The sequence below is a fragment of the Mus pahari genome, chromosome X, assembly GCF_900095145.1.
Source record: "Mus pahari chromosome X, PAHARI_EIJ_v1.1, whole genome shotgun sequence".
In the NCBI taxonomy this organism is placed as follows: domain Eukaryota; kingdom Metazoa; phylum Chordata; class Mammalia; order Rodentia; family Muridae; genus Mus; species Mus pahari.
Genome location: NC_034613.1, coordinates 97,198,726 through 97,226,214, shown reverse-complemented (window position 1 = coordinate 97,226,214; position 27,489 = coordinate 97,198,726). Strand labels below are relative to the sequence as shown.

Below are 27,489 nucleotides of genomic sequence, written 5' to 3'. Positions count from 1 at the left end.
CAAAAAGAGAAATGAATCTTTAGTCAAGCAGCCACTGCCCTACCCCTACCTCACAACTTGGCAGAGCAGCACATAGGCAAAGAGAATCTGGCATTGTGACTTCATCATTATGATGCAGTTCTGTGTGGTGGTGGGGAGGGGCAAAGTGGTAACACTCCCAGGATTATTTTGTTCTTCTTCTTCTGCCCTGTTGGCAGGGAAAGACCAGATGGCAGGCTGAAATCCATCCAAGCTTGTAGCTGTGGTATCTGGTAAAGTTACCGCCAGGGAATCAGAGGCTTTAATCACCTTCTTCAGGTAGTCATCTTGGTTTCCCATTCCCACCATGAGAGAGGATTATCTTCAAGTCTGAGTTAAGACAAACTGGAAACAGCTGACAACTTTTCACCACAGCTCTGTAGTCAAAATATCCTGTTCTATCAAGACTCTTACAAGCCACTCAGTTGTTTACCAACCCACCATCTGCCAGTCAGTCACTCATGGATCAACCAGGCATGAATGAATCAGGGATGACACAACCAGGTGTAAGCCAACCAGCTATGAGTCCACCAGACCTGAGCCCACACAACATGCAACAACCAGGGACAAGTCAGCCATACATGAACCAGCCAAGCATGAACCAACCAGGCATGAATGAACCAGGTGTGACAATACCAGACTCAAGCCAATCAGATATAAATCAAGCAGGCCAGAGCCAACCCAATATGAAACAACCGTGGTCAAGCACGAACCAACCAGGCATGTACAAAACAGACATGAGCCAACAAAGTATGAGGGAGTCAGACCCAAGACAACTGGATATGAAACAACCAAGTGCAAGTCAACCAGGTATGAAACAAGCAGGCATGTGGCAACCAGGCCCACCCACTCTGGATATGAAACCAGTAAACCCATGGCAATGGGACCCAGAGTATTCAGGCAGGGGACCACCAGACATGTGGCAAACAACCCAAAGTAATCAGGGAACAGGGCAATCAGATACAGTGCAACAAGACCCTAGCTGTGCAGAACAGAAACAACCAGATACATGGAAACAGGACCCAAGTTTTCCAGGAATGAAAGAAACAGAACCATGGCAATGGGAATCAAGCCCTACAAATGTGAGACAAATAGATGCATGGAAGTGGGGCCCAGACCATCCAGGCAGCAAACAATTAAATTTATGGCAACCACAATTAAGTGACTCATCTACCAGACAATATGACTTGAGACAAGAAGTTCCCATTGAACTTGTTACGAAGCAACTTGATACATGGCAACTAGTCCCTAATCAACAAGGCAAGACACAATCAAGCTCAGGTCAACAGGGTCCTAGCCAACAAACTATGAGACATTCAGTCACATGGCAAACAGATCCTAGCCCACTAGCAAGAAAATTGTCAGGTTCATGGCATGTGGGCCTCAACCAATCAGGTATGGAGCAGTTGAATACATGTCAAACAGGCTTCGGCCAAAGGTACGGCATGTGTCAATCAAGTGCCAGCCAATCAAGCATGAAAGAGTTGGGCACATGGCAATCAAGTAGCTGTCAACCAGATATGATAGATGTGGATGTATGGCAATCAGGCACCAGCCAACCAGGCATGCAACAGATGAATCCATGGCAATGGGGTCCCAACTACCCAGGCAATATACAACCAGGCCAATGGTCACCAGGCCCCAATGCTCTGGATGTGAGACAATTAGATTCATGGCAACCAGTCCAACCTGGCATGAAATATTCAGACTCAGGGCCATGGGGTCCAAGCCACTCAGATATGAGACAATCAGATTTATGGCAACCAAGCCCCTGCCAATTAGTCACAAGACAATATGATGCATGGCAGCAAAATCCCAGCATGCCTGGTGTTAGACAATTATACACATGGCAGCCAACCCCAAGTTTCTCTGACATAAGACAATTAGAAAAATGGCAACCCTGCCCTATCAATCCAAACATGGAACAATCAGATAATTATTGGGAAGCAGTGTCAAGGCAACGAGGAACCACTCAGTTAGGCACAAACCAATTAGATACAAACCAACCTGATGGCACCCAGTCAAGCCAAGGAGGAAAGACACAATCAGATAAATCAGAACCAAGTCCAAGCAAACCAGAGATGAAAGGTAGTCCATCAGACACTATCCAGTCAGACTCAGATCAACTACACATAAGCCAACCAGGTCCAAGTCAATTAGAGCCAGGTGAACCAAGCATGAGTGATTTAAATGAAAGTCAACAAAGAATTACACAACGGCCCACTGGGAAAAAAAATACTTGCTCCTTCTTCATAAGACCTGCTAAACCTGAAGATTGCCCAGATATCCTGAAATTGATTAAAGTAAGCCTGTATCTCCTTATTACTTGGAAGTTAGTGAAGAGCTGAAAGAACAAAAGGCATGCATAGTCTAAGTTTGAATAATAACAATAATAATAATAATAATAATAATAATAATAATAATTAATAATAATAATAGCAGCTCTGTTCATTATGATGCATATACATAATGTCAAATTCACTAAACCCCTTTAATCATCATTTTCAATGGTTGTAGTGTTTTCTTCGATATGCAGAATATAATTTTTTAAGAAAATATGAAATTTCTACAAGGGAGATGGCTCAGTTGGCAAAGCTTATCTAGAAGTCTGTTAACACATATATTCCATGAGCCTAAGGAACTGAGTGAACATTCTCTTATGCACATGTTTATTTTAATAACTTTCCTAGAAATCATACCAGTGCAGTAAAGGTGACAATGCAATAACTATAGTTACCATGAAGAAATTTTGATGCATTGATGGCAGTCATTCGTGTGATACACAGATGTGTATGTAGTGGTTCTCTTTGTGGTTTATGTTCATTTTCCCAACACAAGATTATTTACAAGTTTATAAAAATATTCTTTTAAAATTAATTTATTAGCTTGCCATCAAAATTCCTTAGCTAAAAGACTTCACTAAGAGGCATTGTGTAGCTATACATCAACATCATTGTAGCAGAGTATAAACCTTTCCCTATAACTGATCATAAAAATTGCAATGTTTTCACTATTAAAATGTTTTGCAGATACATACCAGACTAAATGGCAGCTCCCTCATGGGAAATGTATGATCTTTCAAAGTTTGTACACATATGTTTACATTATAAATCCATAATATTCTAGTATTAAAGCAGGCGAAGCAAAGCAGTTAGTTTCTCAAAAATAATTCTGCAAAATAAAATGCTGCAACCAGAGTATTTAAATGTAATTTGAAAATTACTAGTGTACTCACTGTAACTTTGTTCTGTTCTGGACTAAGCAAAAAGTTAAGATGTAAGTGACTTGTTAATGCTCTGAGACTATTACAAGTTTACTCCATAATTCCTTAATCACAATATAGTGTTTGTGTTTTTACATATGTAAAAACATATACATATGACCATTGTATTACACAAGAGACCTCTAAATTTTTTCTCCTCTCAAGAAATAAACATAAGTTCTTTCTTGAATTTCTATAGCAAAACAAATATTGTCTCTGTACCATAAAAACCTGTCAATATATACCATAATTTGACATTCTGAATCACAGAACTATGGTATTTCAAATATAAGTAATTTCAAAAGAAAACAATTATTACTTAAGCTTACATATTTCAAATAACTATGTCTTTGTCCAAATTTAGACTGTATCAGAATCTTCAATCCTGGGCAAAATTCTGTGGTTTTGAAAGTTAAATAAAATTTTGCCAAGTTCAGAAATACTAAAGATTGGTTTTAAAATGTAACATTTGTTTGTTTGTTTGTTTGTTTGTTTCAGACAGGGTATCTCTTTGTAGACATAGTTGTCCTAGAACTCACTATGTAGACAAGGCTGACCTTGAACTCATAGAAATACACCTGCCGCTGCCTCCCAAGTGCTAAGACTAAAGGTGTTTCTCTACATTTAGTGTTAAAATCTAATTTTTAAAACAAACCTTATAGCAGAGTTTAAATTTATATGTTCTGTACATATGTTTGCTTGAAGCCAACTACTGTATAAGATTAGCAACAAGTTAGAAACTTTTTTATCTAACAAATGAATTTGTAAATATTATGTCAAATTTTTCAAAAATTAGTCTCCTTTGGAGATAATAAATAGCAATCATTATATTTAAATTGTCAAAATATCCAAGATACTAGTAAAAATTATTAACATGGATTTATGGGTAATATACATTGATTAGAACTCTAATACATATAGTGGTGATACATATAATATAGTTACCACATAGTTGAATATGTTGCAAAAGTGTGGTTATTCATGAACTGTTGCTTTTCCTGCTGAATTCCAACTGACCAATACCATATGAAGGACACATATTTATAAATGAGTGCTAACTGATATGAAAATAATATAGTATGGACTGACTAGGATGTTTATAATGAAGACATGCTTATGTGTGGATTTTTTAAATGAGCAGTTATTTGTCTTAGTTATGGCTACTATTGATGTGATGAAATATCATGATCAAAAGTAACTTGGGGAGGAAAGGGTTTATTTGGTTTACATACCCTAATAGTCCATTGAAGGAAGTCAGGCCAGAAACTCAAATAGGACAGGAACTGAAAGCATGCAGAGGCCATGAAGAGGTGCTGATTGCTCCTCCTGGCCTGCGCAGCCTACTTTCTTATAGAAGGTAGGACAGGCAGCCCAGTGGTGGTACCACCACAATGGTCACTGTCCACCAACTCCCTACCCAATTTGTTAGGAGTTAAGAAAATGCAGCAGAGGCTTGCCTACAGCCTGATCTAGTGAATGCATTGTCTCAGTTGAGGTTCTGTTCTCTCAAATAACTCTAATCTGTGTTAAATTGGCATAAAATGAGCAAACATGTTGATTTATTTTGAAGAATTTAAATTTATTTTGGTTATATACATCAGTAAGTTTTTATTTAGGAGTAAGAAATATTCTGTTGAGAGACAAAATTTAGAGCTAAGNTGAAAGGATGGACTATCCAGAGACTACCCCATCCAGGAATCCATCCCATCATAAGCCACCAAACCCAGATACTAATGCACATGCCAGCAAGATTCTGCTGAAGGGACCCTGATATAGCGGCCTCTTGTGAGGCTATGCCAGTGCCTGGCAAACACAGAAGGAGATTGTAACAGCTTTGGATGGAACACAGGGCCCCCAATGGAGGAGCTAGAGAAAGTACCCAAGGNGNTGNAGGGGGNTGCAACCCTGTAGGTGNAACAACAATATGAACTAACCAGTACCCCCTGAGCTCGNGTCTCTAGCTGCATATGTAGCAGAAGATGGCCTAATCGGCCATCATTGGGAAGAGAGACCCCTTGGTCTTGTAAACTTTATATGACCCAGCACAGGGGAAGGCCAGGGCCAAGTAGTGGGAGTGGGTGGGTAGGGGAGCAGGGGCTGGAGGGGGTATAGGGAACTTTCAGGATAGCATTTGAAATGTAAATAAAGAAAATAATAATAAATAAAAAAATGAAATATTCTGTTGAATTCTTGTTCTACAATGTTGGGAAATGTAATGTCACAGTTTCTATTTTCTAAATGTGAGATAATTTTTTTAGAAATTTTTATTGGCTATTTTCTTTATTTATACTTCAAATGATATCCCTTTTCCAGATCCCCTCCCCCACTGGATATCCCATAACTCCTCCCCCCCTGCTTCTATGAAGGTGTTCCCCCATCTACCCACCCACTCACTCACTCCTACCTCACCACCCTGACATTCCCCTACACTGGGACATCCCACCTCACCACCCTGACATTCCCCTACACTGGAACATCAGGTGTTCATAGGACCAATGGCCTCTCCTCCCATTGATGCCTGATAAGGCCATCCTCTGCTACATATATGGATAGAGCCATGGGTCCCTCCATGCGTACTCTTGGTTGGTGGTTTAGTCCCTGGGAGCTCTGTGGGTACTGGTTAGTTCATATTGTTTTTCCTCCTATGGAGCTTCAAACACCTTCAGATCCTAGGGTCCTTTCTCTAGCTCCTTCATTGGGGACCCTGTGATGTGTGCATTTACCTCTGTATTTGTCAGGGATTGGCAGAGCCTCTCAGGAGACAGCTATATCAGGCTCCTGCCACCAAGCACTTCTTGGCATCCACAATAGTGTCTGGGTTTGGTGACTGTATATGGGATGGAACCTCAGGTGGGCCCGTTTCTGGATCGCCTTTCCATCTGTCTCTACTCTACTTTTTTGTCCCTATAGTTCCCTTAGACAGGAGCAATTCTGGGTTAAAATTTTTGAGATGGGCAGATGGCCCCATCCAGCAACTGGGGGACTACACCTGACCTCTGCATATGGTCTCTACAGTCCTCCCTCCCCTTTGTTGGATATTTCAGCTAATGTCATCCCCGTTGGGTCCCTGAAGGCTCTCGCTTTTCTGCCATCTGGGACTTTCTGGTTGTTCCCCCCAGTTCCCTATACCCCATTGCTACACACCTCTGTTCAATTTCCTGACCCTCTATAATTTTGTTGAACTGGCACATTAAGTTGGGAATCTTCTCTCTCTTCTATACCTACTATCCTTAGGTTTGGTCTTCTCATTGTGTCCTAGATTTCCTGGATGTTTTGGGTTAGGAGATTTTTCCATTTTTCATTTTCTCTTACTGTTGTGGTAATGTTATCTATGGTATCTTCTGCACCTGCGATTCTCTCTTCTATCTCTTGTATTCTGTTGGTGACACTTGTATCTATGACTCCTGACCTCTTTCCCAGGTTTTTTAACTCCATGGTTGTCTCCCTTTGTGATTTCTTTATTGTTTCTTCTTCCATTTTTGGATCCTGGGTGGTTTTGTTCATTTTCTTCACCTGTTTGATTGTGTTTTCCTGTAATTCTTTAAGGGATTTTTATGTTTCCTCTTTAAGGTCTTCTACCTGTTTACCTGTGTTCTCCAGTATTTCTTTAATGGAGCTATTTATGTCCTTCTTAATGACCTCTATCATTATCATAAAATGTGACTTTAGATCCAAATCTTGCTTTTATGGAGTGATGGGGTATCCACGACTTGCTATGGTGGGAGAACTGGGTTCTGATGATGCTAAGTAACCGTTGTTTCTGTGGCTTGTGTACTTGCCTCTTGCCATTTGGTTATCTCTAGTGCTATCTACACTCACTGTCTCTGACTGGAGCCTGTCCCTCCTGTTATCTTGGCTGTGTCAGAGTCGAGCTGTCTCTATGATCCTGTGATCCTGAGATCCTGGGTATAAGAGCACCTGGGAGTCCAGCTACCTCTAGGATCCTGAAATCCTGGTGTGACCAAGATCCTGAGATCCTGTGATCCTATGATCCTGGGCATGTTCAACAACCTGGAATTTGAACTTCCTCTGGTTATTTTGGGACTTGGTGTGGTAATAGTGCCAAAGGTCTGCTCAAGGCCCTGGCTCAGATGGGAAGGAGCCAGTGTAACTGGTTGGGCAGTGGTTCCTTAGTCCTTGAATCCTGGGGTTCCCAGTTACTCTTGGTGTTGGGGTAGATGTTGTGGCCTCCTTGTTTCTGGGCATGCTAGAGCAACTTGGAGTCAAGCTCCTTCTGGGTGTTGTGGGATTGAGTGCAGAGCTTGTGCCCGAGGTCTGCTTAGGGCACCAGCTCAGACTGCAAGGCTACAATTTTAAAATTATTTAAAATTACTAGCAAACCCCAAGGAAACACATTTCACAAAATTTTTTGTAAAGTCATGATAAGTAAATGCTGTGACTGCCCAGAAACAAAATTTTTATTTTTACTTTCCATGTTCCTGCTGAATTCAGACCTACAAATCCAGAAAGTTAACATGCACGTGATTGAGATATCAAATCTATAATCTGTCTATCATCTCCCTATAACATGCTTATCTATCATCTAGCTACCAACTACTTATCTACCTATTTTGTTTTACATTGTTGTTTCAGATTTCAAATTTCTATATAAGTGAAATCAAATCTGACTTCTTTTTAGTACAACCTAGCATTTCTGTGTTATAAATATTCAATAAATACTTTAATGATTATATTTACCTAATCATCAGCTGAAACTGTTTTTTCTACTTTGACAGGAACTGGCTTCCTATGAAGGCATGCAAGAAAAAGTGTCATTAACAGAACGGGGTAAGATGTTTTGTGGTAATCTTCCTGCAGGTAAAAACAGTGTGGATGCATGCACGCAGGACAAATACCTAATGCAGAAGCAGCTGTCCTTGTTAAAAAAAAAAGGGTTCCTATTATTAATATGGACATATACAAGACACAAATTCCATCACCTTTTCAGTGTTCCAATATTTTTCATTTTTCATCTTTTTAATATGAAACAGTACATGCCTTTACAGATTCAGTAGGCTGCAAATGCATTTCAAAACAGAGAGAAAGCGGTTTGGCATGTCTGAAGTGTTCCTTATATGCAATATCTTGGTAGGAGCTTTGAAAAAGTTAGTTTTTTATATTTGGTAGCCAAAAATATTAATGGAGAATGTAGAGAATTATTATGAATTAGAATTTTACACAGTAATAAGGCTAAAAGATGGTGAAGATAGGGAAGTCTGTATTAAATGGCTTTGATACCCTGATAATAAATCAGTTAGCCATATAGCTTTGTGAGTATTTACTTTACAGCCCTGTTTATGTTTGGTTTGTCTACATATCAGGCCTCTTTCCGGTATCATACAGTTTTAACTACTATAACATTATAGTGAATCTCAAAATTAAGCATTGAGTATCCTCTGACTTTTTCTTTTAAAGCTGTTTGGGGTATTTGGAGTTCTTTGGAATATGTATAAATTTAAGAAAAAGGATGGTGGGTGTGCTGGTTTGAATGACAGTGACCCCCTAGTTTGTGGCCTACTGAGAAAAATTAGGAGATGTGGTCTTATTGGAGTAAGTATATCACTGGCGGTAGGCTTTGATGTTTCAAAAACCTATGTCAGGCCCAGTGAAACACAGAGAGATACACACACTGTCTGTTTCTCTCTCTCTCTCTCTCTCTCTCTCTCTCTCTCTCTCTCTCTCTCTCTCTCTCTCTGAATGAGGATCATGATGATCTCTCAGCTACTGCTCCAATGCCATCCATGCCATGAACCATGCATGCTCCCTACCATGATGATAATGGACTAAACCTCTGAAACCATAAATAAACCCCAATTAAATATTTTCTTTTGTAAGAGTTGCCTTGATCAGTGTGTCTTTTGACACCAATGGAACAATGACTAAGACAGGAGCCACATAGGCTATTACAGTAGGAAGAGTGTGCTGCAGAAGGTGATTTAGACTATGTAAGCCAAGATTAAGAGGCTTCAGAGGGAAAGAATATTAGGAATTGGCCTAGAAACTTTTCTTGGGCTTCTGTGACAAAGAATATGGGTGCTTTTTGCCTTTGTCCTAAGAATCTGCCTAAGACTAAATTGAGGAGTTTTGGACTAATGGCCTTGAAGGAGATTTCAAAACAGCCTAATATTGACTGTGTCATAGGGTTATTGGTGATCACTTTTATGTAGACCTGTAGGGCAGGGAGCTTGGGGGAATAAAGGGAGTGGGAGAAAACCTGTGTTCTGCCAGAGTTCCAGTGCTCTGGGAGGGCGGACACGAAAGGACTGTCACATGCTTTCTACATGGCCCTAGGTGGGTGTCTGCCTGTGGAAAGCCATGGACCCCAGCTCAGTGAGTGGTAGACAAGGGGCAGTCCAAGGTGTCAGGTTCTCAGTCTCAGGCATCTCACACTGGATACCACGGATGAGCTGAGAACAAATGGGGGCCCCGGGGGGAGATCAGTCAGCCCTGAGGATGAAGAGAGAAGAGGGCAGGGGGAGAGGGGGATACTGGGTGGTTCCCACATGGGTGAGAGTCCTTGGTCCGGTCATGGTCAATGGTGGCTTAAGTGCAGGAAAAGCTTCCTGCAGGAGGTTAGACACAGCTCATTAGGGGAAAGTCTTTGACATCATTCAAGCACAATGGGCCTTGATGAGCAGAGTCAGTCTATGGTTTTAGAGATTTATGGTAGAAAGGCAGGGGCAAAGGAGAGAAGGTAGAAAGGAGAGAGGCTGGCCATGGCCACATGGAGAGAGGGAAGGGAGAAAGAGAAGGAGAGCTAGAGAGTAAGAAAGGTGAAAGCTTAAAGAGAGCAAGGAGGGACCAAGCAGCCCCTTTATAGTGGGCTGGGCTATCAATTAACTGTGGGGAGGAGCATACCTGGCTACAGTCAGGTAACTGTGAAGGTGGAGTCTAGTCAGAATGTCAGGAGCTTGTGACATTGCCTGCGTGACTTATAGCCACACACTTCTCCTGAGGGACAGTAACTTCGACAGGAGCATGAAACATGATCAAACACCTTTCATCCCATGTAGGTGGAAATCACCACCCATCGAGTCCCCCGGGGTTCTAGATCTTTGCTCGACTGGAGACCAGGCTGCTTGTGTGCAGCCCACTGCCCCACATAGACCTGAAATGAAAAAAAAGTTAAGTGGGGCAAAGAGAAATACAAAATGTGCTGTTTGAAGAGAAAAGTCTCACCCAGAAATATAATGTTGGAGCCATGTGTTATGCTCAAGGAGATGTGAAATTTAAAGAAAGGTGTGATCTGAAATGGAATAAAGGGAATAGTATCCCCACAAGCTAAGCTTCTAATTTTTCCATAGAAATAAAAGAAAAACTGAAGTTTAGGCAATAAAAGAATCTATCAATTGCAGAAAACTCGTGCAGATATAATTGAATGAGGGGGGCAGGTTCCAGCATAGTAAGCAGAAATTAGAAGCTTTGCCCACATGGTTCTTAATTTAGAGTCAAGAAGAATATAGCAAGACTGGCCATGGTGGTGCATACCTTTAATCTTAGCATTTGGGATGCAGATACATGTAGTTCTCTGTGAGTTCAAGGCCATCCTGGTTTACATGGTGAGTTCCAGGCAGTCAGGGTTACATAGAAAACTCTGTCTCAAAAAGAAAAAAAAAACTCACAAAGAATATAATAAGAAGATTCTGGAATCTCCCGCTGTGACTAAGAAAAGCTACAGAATTTTCATATAGCTGAAATTAAGATAAGCACAATGCTCACATGGCATTTTCTTAAGGATTTATATTTTATATATGATGAAGGACGGCTATGTTTAAATAGAAAGAGGTAGGTATGAGGTTTAAAACTCATTTCCTACATTAAGGCTAAGTTCTGAAGATCTTACTTGTGAAAAACTAGTAATTGCTTATCTGGAGTGTTCAGTCCCATTGCCTCTTCACTATTGTACCCTAAGAACATTCCATCCCTGAACATCTAGGGCTCTTTGGTTGAAGATACCACATTCAACACTACTACTTGTATTTGTGCAGAATTTGAAGTTTGCCCTGCTAGTTTTCAGTCTTGCTTTGGTCCAGCAGATCCTCAATATTTTCCCTTTTCTCCCACTTCAAATGCTAGTGTATGTCCTGTGCCATTATAGGTTCAAAGTATGTGATCTGCCTTTTTATTTTGATTTTACAGTGAGTTACTGTTAAGAGATTGCTTGGAGTCTCAAGACAGACATTGTACTTTTAAACAGACTTAAAGACAATGGGGGAGTTTTGAAATTAGACTAAACGCATTTTGAATTACAATATGGCTACAAGCCTTTGAATTATAATATGGCTACAAGCCTACAAGGACCGGAGAGTGGAATCTGGTAGTTGGATTTAGAATGGTCCCCACATGGTCATATGCTTGAATACTTTGTCCCCATTTGGTGAACCTGTTTGAGAAGGATTAGGCCTTGTGGACTTATTGGAGGAAGTTTGTCACTGTGGGGCAGTCCTTGAGATGTCAAAAGCCCATGCCACGTCCAGTGTCCCTCTCTCTTTCTCTCTCTCTCTGTCTGCCTATGGATTAGAATGTAAGCTCTCAGCCCCATACCTGCCTGAATTCTGCCATGCTTCCTGCCATGACAATAATGGACCAATCTGAATCTGTAAGCCTGCAATTAAATGCTTTCCTTTATAAGAGTTACCTTTGCCCATGATGTCTCTTCACAGCAATAAAACAATAACTGAGACTGTGTACTTTTAATGGACTGCATTGAATATGTAAATAAGTTATGTAAATATTACATCATAACTGTTAAATCTTACTACTCATAACAGTACTTGAACTAACTTAAGTCTACTGAAATGTATTTTAATGACACTTTATGGTTTTGAATAGATAATATCACCCCTTCATCCAAGGTGATACGTTCCAAGGACCATGGATGCCTAACATGTAGATAGTACCAAACATGATAAAGGCACTCTATATTTCCTTAGGTGGACTTAGAAGAAAATTTAATGAAAATTAGACAGAAAATAATGGTATGTAATAGAACAAACATAACTGACTAGTAGATCAATATCACTTACAGCATGGATATATTCTGACTTTCATATAGTAAAAGTCCCATTTTCATTTCTGATCTTAATATTTGTACTCTTTCTTGCTCTTCTTCAATCTAGCCATCAGTTCTGCTGACTTGTTCAAATAACCAGTTTTGGGGGTCCTTAAGTTTTCTGTATTTTTCTCATTTATATCTGTTAAACTTTTTTGCCTTCCATAGGAGACATCAGGGCTTACTTTGTTTTATGTCCCTTTAAGGCATATATTAAGTTCTTTTCTGACATATTTTCTTTCTACTATATAGGAATTTGCAACTATTAATTTCTGTGAGCACTACTATCACTGCATTCAATAAATTTTTGTTTGTGATGTTTTCATTTTCAATTATTTCTAATTATTTTAGCATGTCTTTTTTATGATTTATATCTTCTTCCTGCGGGCATATTATACACATCAATAGTTTCAACAAAATTGCATCTTGACTATTTTTAAATTAACTACAACAATATTTATTTGCGTATATTCATTAACTGATTGTCATGCTAGGAATAGAACCTAGGATTCTTGCATATCAGGAAAGTGCTCCATAATTTAGTCACATTCCAAGCCCTTTGATTTCTTTCTTCACTCGTTGTATGTTTAAATGTAAGCATTAATTTCCACATATTTCTGAATGTGTATATTTTTTACCTATTGACTTCCAGTTTCATGACTTTGTGACTGGAAAACATACTGTGCATTATTTTAGTCTTTTAACTTTTATAAAGACTTGATCTAAAGACGTATATATGTTCTATCCTAGACACTTGGGAAAAAGTTTGTCTTCATGTACACTGTCTTGTACATTTTCATGGTAGTTTGAATGTGAATGGTCTCCATAGGCTCATATGTTTAAATATTTGGTCCCCAGTTGGTAGAACTCTTTAGTGAAGGATTGGGAGATATGGCCTCATTGGAGGAACTGTGCCACTGGGGGCAAGCTTTGAGGTTTGAGGTTTCAAAAGACTCATACCATTCCCAGGATGTTGTCTCTGTCTCCTGCTTATGTTGATGTGAGCCATAGAGTATCCCTCTATGTATACTCTTTGGTTGATGGTCTAGTCTCTGGGAGCTCTGGGTAGTCCAGTTAGTTGATATTATTCTTCCTATGGGGTTGCAATCCCCTTCAGCTCCTTCAGTCCTTCACCTAGCTCTTCCATTGGGGTCCTTGGGTTCAGTCCAACTGTTGGCTGTATCTGCATCTGTATTGGTCAGGTGCTGGTAGAAACTCTCAGGGAACAGCCACACCAGGCTCCTGGCAGCAAGTTCTTCTTGGCATCAGCAATAGTGTCTGGGTTTGGTGTCTGCAGATGGGATGGATCCCTAAGTGGAACAATCTCTGGATGGCCTTTCCTTCAGTTTCTGTTCCATGTTTTGTCCCTGTTTTTCCTTTGGACATGAACATTTCTGGGTTAACAATTTTTAGATGGGCAGATAGCCCATTCCCTCAATTTCTGATGGAATCACCATCCCTGACTGCAAGCTGTAATACAGAACAAAAGTAATTTTAAAAAAAGAACTACATGGTATTGGTACAGAGACAGTCAGGCAAATCAATGGAATAGAATTGAAGACCCAGAAATGAACTCACACACCTATGGTCTGAATCGAAGTCTTGTTAGAACATAAAACCTTTTTGTGTTGTTGTTTTGTTTTGTTTTTCTGTTTTGTTTTTCGAGACAGGGTTTGCTTGTCCTGGAACTCATTTTGTAGACAAGGCCTAGTAACATTAAGGACAAAATAATTATTGATCACCCAGGCTTCAACAAACTACTCCAGAAATACAAGCTCTCATTCTTACAGATACCTGGTAGAAAACTCAAAGGGAGGTAGGCATCTATGTGATATCACACTTATACGTACATTTAGCCAAAAGTAACTGCAGATACCAGACAGAATCTCCTAAAAGTTGTAAATGTTAAAATACCCACATCAGACAGTTGCTACTAGCATAGCTGCTGTGCACATGGGAAGAACTGAACCTGTTCCTTCTTATTTTGCCATCTTTGTGTGGTTTAGATATCAGAGTAATTGTGGCTTCATAGAATAAATTGGGTAGAGTACCTTCTGTTTCTATTAATACTTTGAGGAGAGTTGGAATTAGGTCTTCTTTGAAAGCCTGATAGAATTCAGCACTAAACCCATCTGGTCCTGGGCTTTTTTTAGTTGGGAGACTATTAATGACAGCTTCTATTTATTTAGGTGATATAGGACTGTTTAGGTCATTAATCTGATCCTGATTTAACTTTGGTACCTGGTATCTGTCTAGGAATTTGTCCATTTCNTCCAGGTTTTCCAGTTTTGTTGAGTATAGCCTTCTGTAGTAGGATCTGGTGATGTTTCGGATTTCCTCAGGGTCTGTTGTTATGTCTCCCTTTTCGTTTCTGATTTTGTTAATTAGGATGCTGTCTCTGTGCCCTCTAGTNAGTCTGGCTAANGGTTTATCTATCTTGTTGATTTTCTCAAAGAATCACCTCCTAGTTTGGTTGATTCTTTGAAGTTCTTTTTGTTTCCACTTGGTTGATTTCAGCCCTAAGTTTGATTATTTCCTGCCTTCTACTCCTCTTAAGTGAATTTGATAAACTTTGACATATTGTATGTGAATTGATATTTCAGATTTATTCAGGGATGGTTTTGGGGACAATCCACTTTTCTACTGCTTGATTGCTGAAGCACCCAGTGAACAGACAGAATCAGGTAAAGTAAATCTTTTGTCTCTAATTTAGTCTGTAATACATTTTCTGTATCTGAAAACAGAGTTAACAGTTAACAAAAACACATCGTGTAACTAGTATTAAGCAGAGGACTACAATGTACAAACCTAGAGTACTTTTAAATAACACTACTATGTCACTCTGATAATAAAAGTATAAAAATTATGAGAACATGTATCAAAGTATACACTTTCTTTTAGAGGGTTTATTATAAGAAAAGTGAACTTTCTGCGTTATATATTTATGTGCTGATGCTGTCACTTAGTGCCTTAATTGTTAAAGCAGCAAACAAACATACTCTTTTGTATTCTATTTGGAAACATATACCTTCTTATGACTGAAAGCACTAGCCTCTATCTCCACTCTCTTCTCTCTTCCCAGGAGTCAAAACCATTGGATTTGCCATGTACTACTTCACTTATGACCCACGGATTGGCAAACTGCTTCACCTAGAGGATTTTTATATCACTGAAGACTATCAAGGTAAAACTACAATCATAATATTACTTGCAAACATGTAAATTTTTCTAAGTTACATTCTAATGGAAGGGCTACAGATAAGCCTCTTACTAGAGTTATGAGTTTTAACTTATCTAGATAACTCATTTCCATTTCTTGAGCCTGATCAGGATCCTAGTGCAGTGAAGACTCAACCATAAGTTAGAAAATATTTCAACAGTATTCATCAACACACTCAAGCAAGCTATACAGTTCCAACTAATATATTTTAGGTAAATTTATTTATTTTATGTATATGAGTACACTGTTGTCATCAGACACACCAGATGGCATCAGACCCCATTACAGATGGTTGTAAGCCATCATGTGGTTGCTGGGAATTGAACTCAGACCTCTGAAAGAACATTCAGTGCTCTTAACTGCTGAGTTATCTCTTTATCCCAACTAATATTTTTATCTGTAAAATAATTTTATATTTTAGGTCTGTTTTTAGCAGACATAGATAAGAAATATGCCCTGTTGTAAGAAAACAGTGAAGGCCAGCATGGTGACACACATGTTTAATTCTAGTGCTTGAGATGCAGAGGGAGGTGGATCTCAATGAGTTCACATTCCAAGCCATCCAATAAAAGATGGTAAGACCCTTTCTCAAGAAAAAGAAAGAATACAGTGACACTCTTTTTACAGCATCACTTTTAAACATAAAATGAATCTCTTTTATATTAGCATTGTTCCCAGGTTCCAGTTAGAGAAAAGACAATGTAACGCATTCATGAGTGAGTTTCAACACATGCTATTTAGAATATATGACAACCACAAATAGAGTTTGATTTTATATTGCTTTAAAATCAAAATAAATAGTTAAGTGAAAATTCTCAACTTACAGACTTTCTTTAACGTATCTATTTTATAGGTATAGGTATTGGGGCTGACATGCTGAAGAAGCTAAGTCAGGTATGTGTTATAGTTAGTATTGATAGTCTATATATTATCCTTTTCATCATCAAGATTTTTTAATGGGACATAGATTAGTTAATTAATCTTATTAATTAAATATACCAAGACTGGTTCTGTTGGTAAAGTGTTTGCCTTGCAAACACCAGGATTTAAATTTAATCCCAAGACCCCACATAAAAAGCCAGGAATGATAGCACACACTTTTATGCCAGCAGTGGCAAGGTGAGAGGTACAGACTATTATCTCTTGTGGTCACTGCCTGCTACCCTAATCTATGTGGTGAAATTTCAGGCCAGTGAAAGACTTTTTCTCAAACAAAAAGTGGAAAGCACCTGAGGGATAACATCCAAAGTTGCCCTCTGACCACCACTACAGGCAGACATATGGCCAAATCCACATCAATGTGTGAATTCACATACCTCAAAAGATGTTTGTAACATGTACTTCCAATATTTAGTAAAGTGGGCTTTCAAGCTGAAAGCTCAGATTCTATGTTATAGTTAATTAAATTTTATTCCTATATAATGTATAAGCACACTATGTACGAATGTTTTTATCATTAAGGATAAGGTGATTTTACTCATAAAATAAATCCACAGTGTGACTTGCAATAATATAAATATTCCTTTTTGTCCCAAAATACCTATTCCAAAATTGTTATACATATATAGTATTTATATAGTAGACCTTCAGTAAAATGTGAATGATTATACTGTCAAAATAAGGGCAATGTCTACTTGTTCGTTTTAAAACAGATAGCCATCAACACCGAATGTTGTGGCATGCAGTTTCTTGTCATCATTTGGAATCAGGATTCTGTTGAGTACTACACTCGCCTAGGGGCTTTAGACCTCTCCTGTGAGGAAGGCTGGCATTTGTTCAGATTTAACTTGGATGATCTCCTGGAACTTGCAGAAGAAGAATGAACACAAAACAAAAAATAAAACAAAATAGTAACAACTCATCACAACATAGGCCTCAACATTTGAATGTCGCCTGAGAAACATCACTTTGACATCAAATGTTGTAAAATAAAGCAGGTGAACGCAATATTCTTGTAGATATTTTACTTTCAAATAGAGTTTTCAAGATACCATCAATGCAATGCAAACTAAACACTAATGGCTAGTAAAAGTTCTAACAATCTACATGATTACATCCTTCAAAACTCACTTACACTGGGCTTGGCGTTTTTAGTAACTGTATGTCATCAAATGCATAATGGTGATATTTTCACATTTTCATATAGCTGAAATTAAGATAAGCACAATGCTCACATGGCATTTTCTTAAGGATTTACATTTTATACATGATGAAGGACGGCTATGTTTAAATAGAAAGAGGTAGGTATGAGGTTTAAAACTCAATTTCCTACATTAAGGCTAAGTTCTGAAGACCTTGCTTGTGAAAAACTAGTAATTGCTTATCTGGAGTGTTCAGTCCCATTGCCTCTTCGCTATTGTACCCTAAGAACATTCCATCCCTGAACATCTAGAGCTCTGTGGTTGAAGATACCACATTCAACATTATTACTTGTATTTGAGTCCATCCTTTCTGGTAATGTCACTTTTTTAGAAGTACAATTATTTTGGAATTATATAACCATCTAGAACCATCATAAGGTGAGCTCTCTATATATGCATACCAGCTATATGCACCAAGGATATTTATCTGTGGGAAAATACTTATTAAAAGAAATTGTGTGGGTTATAATATTTATAGATACTAAGGACAGGGGAATATAATAAACTAACCAATCTTACTTTGGAGAATTGGAAAAGGTGATGCTCAAATGATATTCGAAGGTTGAGTAGGATACAAAAATGTGGAGTGAAACAAGACAAGGAGGCATACTGAAGGGAAGCAGGACAGGCCATGAAGAGCAAACATGCTCATTAAGCAAGTGGGATGCCATAAATGTACATTTGAATGAAGGTGTATGAGAAGAAACATTAGAATATAAGATAGAAGTTTTTATTTGGTTCTGTAAGCAATGGTGAGCTACTGAAGTTTTCATTAAGATACCTGCTCTGTTTAAGTGAAGATTGTATCTCTATAGGTTCTGGTTTAAAAATAAACAGAAATCTTCTGAGGAAACTCTAAGAAAGCAATTACTCTTCCAATGAAATGGACTTAGGGCATATCCATTGCATATTGTACACCTGTCCCTACATATTCCTACTTCGAATGGGTTGCATGCTCCCTGGAGGTACAACAATCATCTTGTGACTCTGAAATGTGCTAAAGAGATCGGTGCAGGAGGTCAAGGTCTTGAAGTGACCAATGAAACACTGTGTTAACCCTATGCCACCTGATCTGGCTTTAAATATATTCTTATTTGCTGAAGCTACTTAGCTGGTTCACATGCAAACAAAACACAGGAAGTGATAGAGAGGGAGACTGAGGGTGTGCAGATTAGCCAGGAAGCCATTTTAATCTCAGGAGAGTGATGATGACGATATCACAGGATGATGGGATTAGCGAAGGGAGAACAATAGATTTGAAACACAGGAAATGAGGGTAGTAGATATTGAGTTTTAGACACAATGCCATCGAGATACCTTTGAAATGTTGAATCAATATAAATATTCATGAGAAGTGTAGGTTTGCCTAAAACACTGGAAAAAGATCAAGATCGAGGCTATCATATAAATAATAACATAGAAATGGCTGCTCAAGCCAGAAGCTGCTGGAATAAGAATGAAAGCATACAGAGAATGAGAAAGGATCACAGAGAAGGGAAGCAGGTGTGGGAGTTACAGAAAACAAAGGCATCAGTTGAGTTTCAAGCATTGCTGAACAGAGTTTAATTAGCTAAGAATTCAAGTAGGAATAGACACCAGGGTGTTCCAAGTTTAAGAAAAGTTAAACAAGAGGAAGCTAGACAGGGAATTGTTACCTATTTTTTTTTTAATTTAAAAATTAAACCTTTAATTCTATAGTAAACTCAAAATGACAGCATAAAACTAGTTGGGTATGTGATATTGTATCTGAAAACATAATGCATCAAAGTAGCTCCAATTCTCTGTGAGTTCTCAGATGCTCATAAGATATCTTGACTTTGATGCTACGTTTAAAATGCTTCACTCTTGAAATAGTTGACAAATGTAGGTGGAACCAAAAAGCACCAGCATGGATGGATGGTGGTTTGTTGAAGTGAAGGTCCCTGGAGTCTGAGAGCAGGGCCTACCCGTCTGCTAAAGAGACACAACCTTTTCTCCTTTAGTTCACTATCAAATCTCCGCTCCACAGTTGGTTTCCTTTTGAAAGCTGCCAGGTAACAATTATGTTGACTGGAAATGGAGTTGCAAATGTACAAAAAAAAATATTTTTTGGAAATCTTGAAACCTGGTTTCAAATTTTGTATTAAGTAGAAAAGGCTACATGAATTTTGGAGCTCAAGGGCCTGGGTTTTGCCAACATGGAATCATGGCATCATTTCAATTTCATTTGGAACACTTAGGATTTTTATCTTGAAATTACATATTTGCCTCACTTAAAAGAGAAATTTAATACCTAACAATGCTAAGTATGTAAGGTAGTTTTCATCATTAAGTTCTGGCACAAATTTTGCGTGTGAAAGTATAAATGACTTAATATTTCACAAATCATAGTTTTTCAGTATTTGACTTCAAACTACCTTACTTCTTAAAGTAAATAATACTACCATGTTAATATAAATGCTTTAAAGGAATTCTTGCTAATTGATAACAATCTTTTGGCTCTTATGAAATCTAGGATTTAAAAATGATATACAGACTGAGCAAGTTATATTTATGTATTTAAAAACAGTCACAGACATGAATACACACATATACACACACATATACATACTACTTTACAATAAAAAAAAAAGAGGCCATGATTTAGAAAGAGAGCAAGGAGGGGGATGGGAAGATTTGTAGGCAAGAAGGGGAGAAGAAATTATGTCATTAGAATTTCAATATTGTTTTAAATAATTGAAAATATATTATCCTTTTAGAATTTATTGTGCTTTTAATTTTTATTTTGAGATATCAGTTCCCCTTTCCTTTCCTCCCTCAAAATTCTCCAATATACCACTCCTTGCTCTATTTAAAATTTATGGCCTATTTCATTAATTATTATATACACATCCTAAATACATAAGTACAACCTGTTGAGTCTCTTTATGTTACTGGTATGTATGGCATCAGGACTGACCACTTGGTGTTGGAGAACCAGTTGGTATGCTCTTCCCTGGGAAAGACTATTTCTCCTGCTCTCATCACTCCTTAGTTTCCTGTAGTTCTTTTGGTTGGGTTGTCACCGCATGGCTTTTTCCCATCCATGTTTAACATGTCTATTGCTGTTTTCCACATCTCTCTATAATGCATTCTGACCATCTTCATCCCCATCTTCATCCACCTCCCACTTCCTCCAACTCTTCTTCTGTGTTCCCTACTCAATCTCCCTCCTAACTTCATGCCACGTTATTCTTTCTTATTTTGTATTTAACACTGGGTCTACTTAATTCTTATATGAGTCTTAATTTCTTATATGGGTACAGGCAATCCAGTGGGCCATGGGCAATCTACCACAGGCCATGTGCCCAAGAAAGAGTGAATCTCCTTATGACAGTACCAGACAATCAATGGACCATAGATCCTTGAATAGGAGTTAGAGCCTCAACTATCCTACCTATGCTAGAATTTTGACTGACTTGATCTTGTTTATGACACTGCCCATTTTAATACTTAAAACATTTGTGTATGTGATGTGCATGAGTGTACTGTATATCTGTTTGTATAGTAATAGGTCAGTGTGGGCACATTCATGCTACAAGTAGGTTTAGTGATCAAAAGTTGTTTGAGACATATTTCTTGTCCTCACTCTCACATACACCAGGCTAGCTACCCCACAAATTTCTTTGGGTCCTCCTATCTCCACATCCCATCTTCCTGTAAGATAGAAGCATTGAGATTACAGAGGTTCACTGCTGCACTGGATATTACTTGGTTTTTGGACATTTAGATACAGCTCTTCATGCATTCATGACAAGCCTTTGATCCACTAGACCATCTCTCAACCCCATTTTTAGTGGTTCTGCACACAAAATATCTTGGTATGCTATGTAATGACATTTCATTAGATGTAACCTTGGGGAAGCAGTTTCATTGTCTTGTTTAACTTTACAAATTCCTGTCTTTTATCTATCATTTCTGAGACACTGTTACTAACTATACTAGATATGTTGACACTGGATAAGGAAAATTGTTTTAACGTGTATTACTGCTTTTACTATGTTTAGGTATGGGCCTTGAATTCCTGATCTTTCCAAGACTTTTACCATGAAGGGGTATTGAATTTTGTCAAATGCTTTCTCAGCATCTAATTAGATGATCATGTGATTTTTTTTATCTTTGAGTTTGCTTGTATAGTGGATTACGCTGATGGATTTCTGTATATTGAACTATCCCTGCATCCCTGGGATAAAGCCTACTTGATTATGATGGATGATCATTTTGATGTGTTCTTGGATTCAGTTTGCAAGAAGTTTATTGAATACTTTTGCACTGATATTCATAAGGGAAAATGGTCTGAAGTTCTCTTTCGTTGTTGGGTTTTTGTGTGGTTTAGGTATAAGTGTTATTGTGGCTTCATAGAACAAGTAGAGTAGTGTTCCTTCTGTTTCTATTTTGTGGAATAGTTTAAAGAGTATTGTTATTAGGTCTTCTTTGAAAGTCTGATCGAATTCTGCACTAGAAGCTCAAAGAGAACGAAGATCAAAGTGTGGATGCTTCCGTCCTTCTTAGACAGGGGAACGATATACTCAAGGGAGGAAATACAGAGGCAAAGTGTAGAGCAGAGACTGAAAGAAAGACCATCCAGAGACTGCCCCACCTGGGGATTCATCCCATATACAGTCACCAAACCCAGATACTATTGTGGATGCCAAGAAGTGCTTGCTGACAGGAGCCTGATATAGCTGTCTTCTGAGAGGCTCTGCCAAAGCCTAACAAACACAGATGTGGATGTCTGCAGCCAATCATTGGACTGAGCACAGGGTCCCCAAGGGAGGAATTATAGAAAGGAGTTAAGGAGCTTAAGGGTTTTGCAATCCCATAGGAAGAACAACAGTATCAACCAACCAGAGTTCCCAGGGACTAAACCACCAACCAAAGTGTACATATGGAGGGACCCATGGCTTGTATATGTAGCAGAGGATGGCCTTGTCAGGCATCAATACAAGAGGCCCTTGGTCCTGGGAAGGCTTGATGCCCCAGTGTAGGGGAATGCCAGGGCAGGGAGGTGAATGGAATAGGGCATTTCTGGGGCGGGGAAACCTGGAAATGGGGTAACATTTAAAATGTAAACAAAGAAAAATATCCAATAAATAAAAAAAACATGTATTACTGCTTCATAAAAGTCTCTTGATTTAGTATCACACTTTAATGCCACTAAAGAAATTATTTTTTAAGTGACAATTTCATAATTAATTCTACCATTAATATTTCAAATTCAACCATATTTGTAGTATCTGGGCTATCATTTATCCCCAAAGCATAAAATGTAAAATAAGTGGTTCTACACCCAATTTTTTCAATAGAATTTATTATTTCTCAAATTTGCTTCACTGTTCTCTTATTAGATACACTCATTTTAGATCTCTGTTTTTAAGGGTATTATTATATTTGTCATATTCTCTATGTATTAAAAGACTTACTATAAATAAATGGCTTTAATTTGCTATTAAATAAGCTGTCACAGTACTAGCTATTGTAATATACTAATTCATATGAGTTATAATTTAAACCCTGAGTTTGTTGAAAATACAGACATTTTTGGTTCTGTTTTGTCCTTACTAAACGACCCTTGCTATGCACCCAATTTTTTAAGCATGGTTTGCATATATAGCCCTTTTAAAAGATAGTCTTCCAAAGCTCACACATATTCCCTACAAATTATGCAGAATGCCTTACTATTTATCTCAAAAAACAATGTTCTATTTTTCATTAAACAATCTTCCTTCACCTGTACTTTTTCTATTTGTATTAAGTTTTCTTTTGAGATATTGCAGAAACCATGGTAGAATTAAGAGAATATATTTAGTTAAAAACATTTATCATGTATGCACGTTTGTGTGTATGCACAGGAGCATGTCATTGCCTTTGTATGCAGGCCACAGGATAACCTACAAGATCCAGCTCTCATGTGAGTCTGAGGGCTCTAACTTGGGTCATCAGGCTTTGGAGAAAGCACATTTACCTGCTACACCATCTCTCCAGCCTTTCTGTGTATCTGGTTATGAAATGTAGTTGACAGTAAAGTAGAAAACAAGGTCTGAACTCATCAACATGTCAGAAGCTAATGCAGCAGAAAATGGGGGTGGAGGCAATGTAAAATATTCCAGGCAGTGTGTTAGGTTTGAAACATCCTTAATGATCTAACAATACTTATCTGTCTCCTAAATAACTGACATCTATTGGTTGTAATGCTTGTTAAAACATTATTGATAATCAATTACTTCACTTCATTTACATATAATGCCTTTTTGAAGATGTGCAGAAATCTTACGAAGAAGCTCAAAAGAAAAGGCAGCTTGAGGGAAAAGGCTGGGTTATGCTTAGTCCTGTTTTACGCTTTTTAATTCTTTTAAGGTGAATCTATTTACTAGTTGAGGAAGAGAACGGAGTGAAAATAGAAAACAAAGATTGAAGGTTAAAGTGGATGAAACACAGTCCTGAAAAGATAGAAATCGGAACCTGAGAAGGAATGCAAGGAATGACTGCAAAGAGTAACCAGGGAGCTAGATGGCTAGTGAGAATGGTTGTATCGAAGAATTGGACATCTTTGTTCTATGAAATCGAAAACAGGCAAATTTGATGGGTTTAAAGGCCCAAGCAGAATGAAACAGAAAAACACAACACCCAGGAATCAGCAGCAAAACTGTGACTCAGTACTAGGATCCCACAGTATCCTAGTGATTCCACTTGAACAGATGCTTTCAAGCATTTAAGAGTAGTCAAAATAAATAAACAAAGCTCATGTGCCATAAAATATGGATAATTTATTCCAGCTCTAAAAAAAAAAGTCAAGTAAAAAACACATTCATCTACCCCCATTCTAAGTTAACTGGCAATAATTGGGAAAACTGAAGCAGACACATACATACATACATACATACATACATACATACATACATACATACATACNATACATACATACATACATACATACATACATACATACGTTTATAGAATTCAGTCTTATGGACATATCTTCATTTTGCTTTCTAATAAATTCTATTACAAGTCATGNAATGTACTTCTAGTATTTTTACCTCAGTTCACACATCAATCACTTAATATTATTTGTGTTGCATTCATTAATTTATGATTTTAACACTTGTTTCATTGGCCAAACTGTTTATTTGAAAATGTCATGGAAAAATTTCAAGTCACATTCTGTCAGTTACCCATTCATTATGTAATTTTTCACCATTGTTTGTAACTTGGTACATCTTGCAGTTCTCTATGCAGGCTCCCTCTGCAAACTAGTTCAGCTTCTAGTGCTGTACATATCTTTATCATCTGGATGAGACTGTCCGTGATCCATGAGCTTAGGGTCAGGAATAAACTGTGTAGTACCTATAAAGTATTAAAGTGAAAAAGAAGATATTTATATTTTATATTGGGAATATAGCAGTGAACAAAACATAAAATCTCTCAATATGATGGGTGAAATTGAAAACAAGGCAAGTAGAAATACATAGCACATCCTATGATAGTTATGTGCTGCACAGAATAGGAAATCATGGAGGGACACATAAGGCATTTTGGTAATTTCCAAGTTTAAATAAGGGGCTTAGAAAAGGTTCCTAGAAAGGTGATATTTGAGGAAAGAACTTAGGAAGATGCAGGCATGTGTTCTGTAAATAGTTAGCCATGGGGAATGGCTTCTAGGATGAGCTGACCAAACATGTGAGGACCCAATCCAATATGGCTGGAATACAGTAGACAAATGGGTGTCAATGAGTGACAGGAGAGGACAGCAGGCTAGTTTACAGTCATGGCTAAGATCTAGCTTTTAGTTTAAGTTGAAAGGCAATTTTTAAGTAGATGTGTGACATAGTTGTGCTTAATAAGAGAACTTTTGCCCAAGTAAGAGAGACCATTGAGGAACAAACATAGAAGTAAGGATAGCAGATACAACGTCATTGCATTACTCCCTGAAATGCTGAGGGCTTCATGGCGACAGTTGTAAGAACTATACTATGAATAATTCTGAAGGTAAAATAAACAGAATTTCCTAAAGAGACTGTTTAACTTGAGAAACTGGAAGAATGGAGCTGACAGTTACTGAGACAGGACAAAAGATCATACAAGCAGATTTTGGGGAAAGCAAATAAAATGTTAAATTTTGGATGTGTGGAATCTGAATTATTTACCCAACATATGAGTAGAAATATTGGGTAGTCAGCTAGAACTTTCAGTACAGTTCATAAGAGGCTCCAACTGGTTTATTACAGTTCCAGACTAGATAGCATCTAAAACCATGGAGCAAGGTAGCATTATCTAAAGCCAGGTAAGTACAAAGGGAACTCTTTGGAGTACTGTAATCTTTTCAGGTTAAGATTAAGACAGAGATATGAACAAGAACCAAGAGTAAGTGATATCTTAGAGGCCAAGGGGGGATGGGGCAGTTTAATCTGTATTCATGGTTATTGATGGATTTCATGTACTTGAGATTGACAACTGATCCCTAGATTTGGTAACATGACTTAGTAACCTTGACAAGTTAATTATGTACCAGAAAATATGTAGCTCAATGTGCCACACATGTTTGGGATTAGGTGGATGAAATAAGCCACACTGCACACTGACCTATGCTAACTAGTTTGTGTACACACAGTGGGGTTTCCACAATGGTTAAATCATCTAATGGCACATTCATCAGAACTTATCCCTGTCATTAAGCAATGCACACCTGCATTATTCACATTTGACAGATAAGGAGGTTAATTTATTAATTAATTTAGAGAGATTAATTTGACTAATTTCACTCAACTGCTACTTTGGGAAACCAGACTGAATATAGGCATGCCCAATTCCTACAGGATTTTCTGAAAATGGAAGTTAGTATAGTAACAAGATCACATTCTTTTAGCATTAGGTAAGATAATGGGTTCAGTAGGATACATATACTACTTTGTGCATAATAAGTAAGCAAAGAGCAACCAAATAGTAAAGACATGTTTTTGTTGTTTAGAAAAGGAAGCTTAGAAAAACTTAGGGGTTAGGCTACCTTGTTTTAAGATATCAAAAGCAGTCATTTAGTCAGCAATTACAGGGTAAATTTTCTAGTCTCTGTAGAGTACATGCACCAATTGCTTTTTTTTTTAATTTTTTTCAATGTCTGAATTATTTTTAAATGATTTTTATAATTTTGGGGAGCCATACATTTTTCCCACAGAAGAATTTATTTTCAGTTTTATTATTAAAACAAAGAAAATTTGAATATAATAATTTATAATTTTTAGAATATTTTCTACTTTATAAAGTGTGACACACATATGGTATCACGACCAAAGTCTTAATCAGGGCACTGAACACTATCCAAGATATTAATACTGTCATCGATACTATAGGAATTTTAAATCTGAGGTCACTTCAGAGGTTTATGATAGAATTCATAATCTATCAAGTAAGATTAAGAAAAGTTGTCTATACTGTTACTAATCTCTAAAAATGGAAATTTTATTCAGTTATAAAATAAATCTAGGTGACAAACCTTCAGAGTACTATGTTTACAGTTTTATTGCCAACAGAACTCACAGGTGTTTTCTTTTTTTAAAATTATTATTATTTTTTTATTATTTTCTTTATTTACATTACAAATGCTATCCCGAAAGTTCCCTATACCCTCCCCCTACCTCTGCTCCCCTACCCACCCACTCCCACTACTTGGCCCAGGCCTTCCCTTGTGCTGGGTCATATAAAGTTTGCAAGACCAAGGGGCCTCTCTTTCCAGTGATGGCCGATTAAGGCCATCTTCTGCTACATATGCAGCTAGAGACAC

The 27,489-nt window shown here is 37.8% G+C and overlaps 2 protein-coding genes across 2 annotated transcripts in view; one reads left to right on the top strand and one right to left on the bottom strand.

Annotated features, from left to right (window-relative positions):
• Window positions 1-479: 479 nt before the first annotated feature.
• Satl1 (spermidine/spermine N1-acetyl transferase like 1) lies at window positions 480-17,497 on the top strand. Its single transcript, XM_021188690.1, has 6 exons — window positions 480-2,321; window positions 8,017-8,068; window positions 14,936-15,016; window positions 15,415-15,516; window positions 16,406-16,446; window positions 17,205-17,497. Exons 1-6 carry the CDS (start codon window positions 480-482, stop codon window positions 17,373-17,375), a joined length of 2,289 nt encoding a protein of 762 aa, XP_021044349.1. The 3' UTR covers window positions 17,376-17,497.
• Window positions 17,498-24,819: 7,322 nt separating this feature from the next.
• Window positions 24,820-27,489, bottom strand: part of Apool (apolipoprotein O like) — a 59,374-nt gene continuing 56,704 nt past the window's right edge. Inside the window, exon 9 of the mRNA XM_021188479.2 lies at window positions 24,820-25,058. Within this exon, the coding sequence (XP_021044138.1) occupies window positions 24,970-25,058 (89 nt within the window). The 3' untranslated portion in view covers window positions 24,820-24,969. The remainder of the gene's footprint in view (window positions 25,059-27,489) is intronic.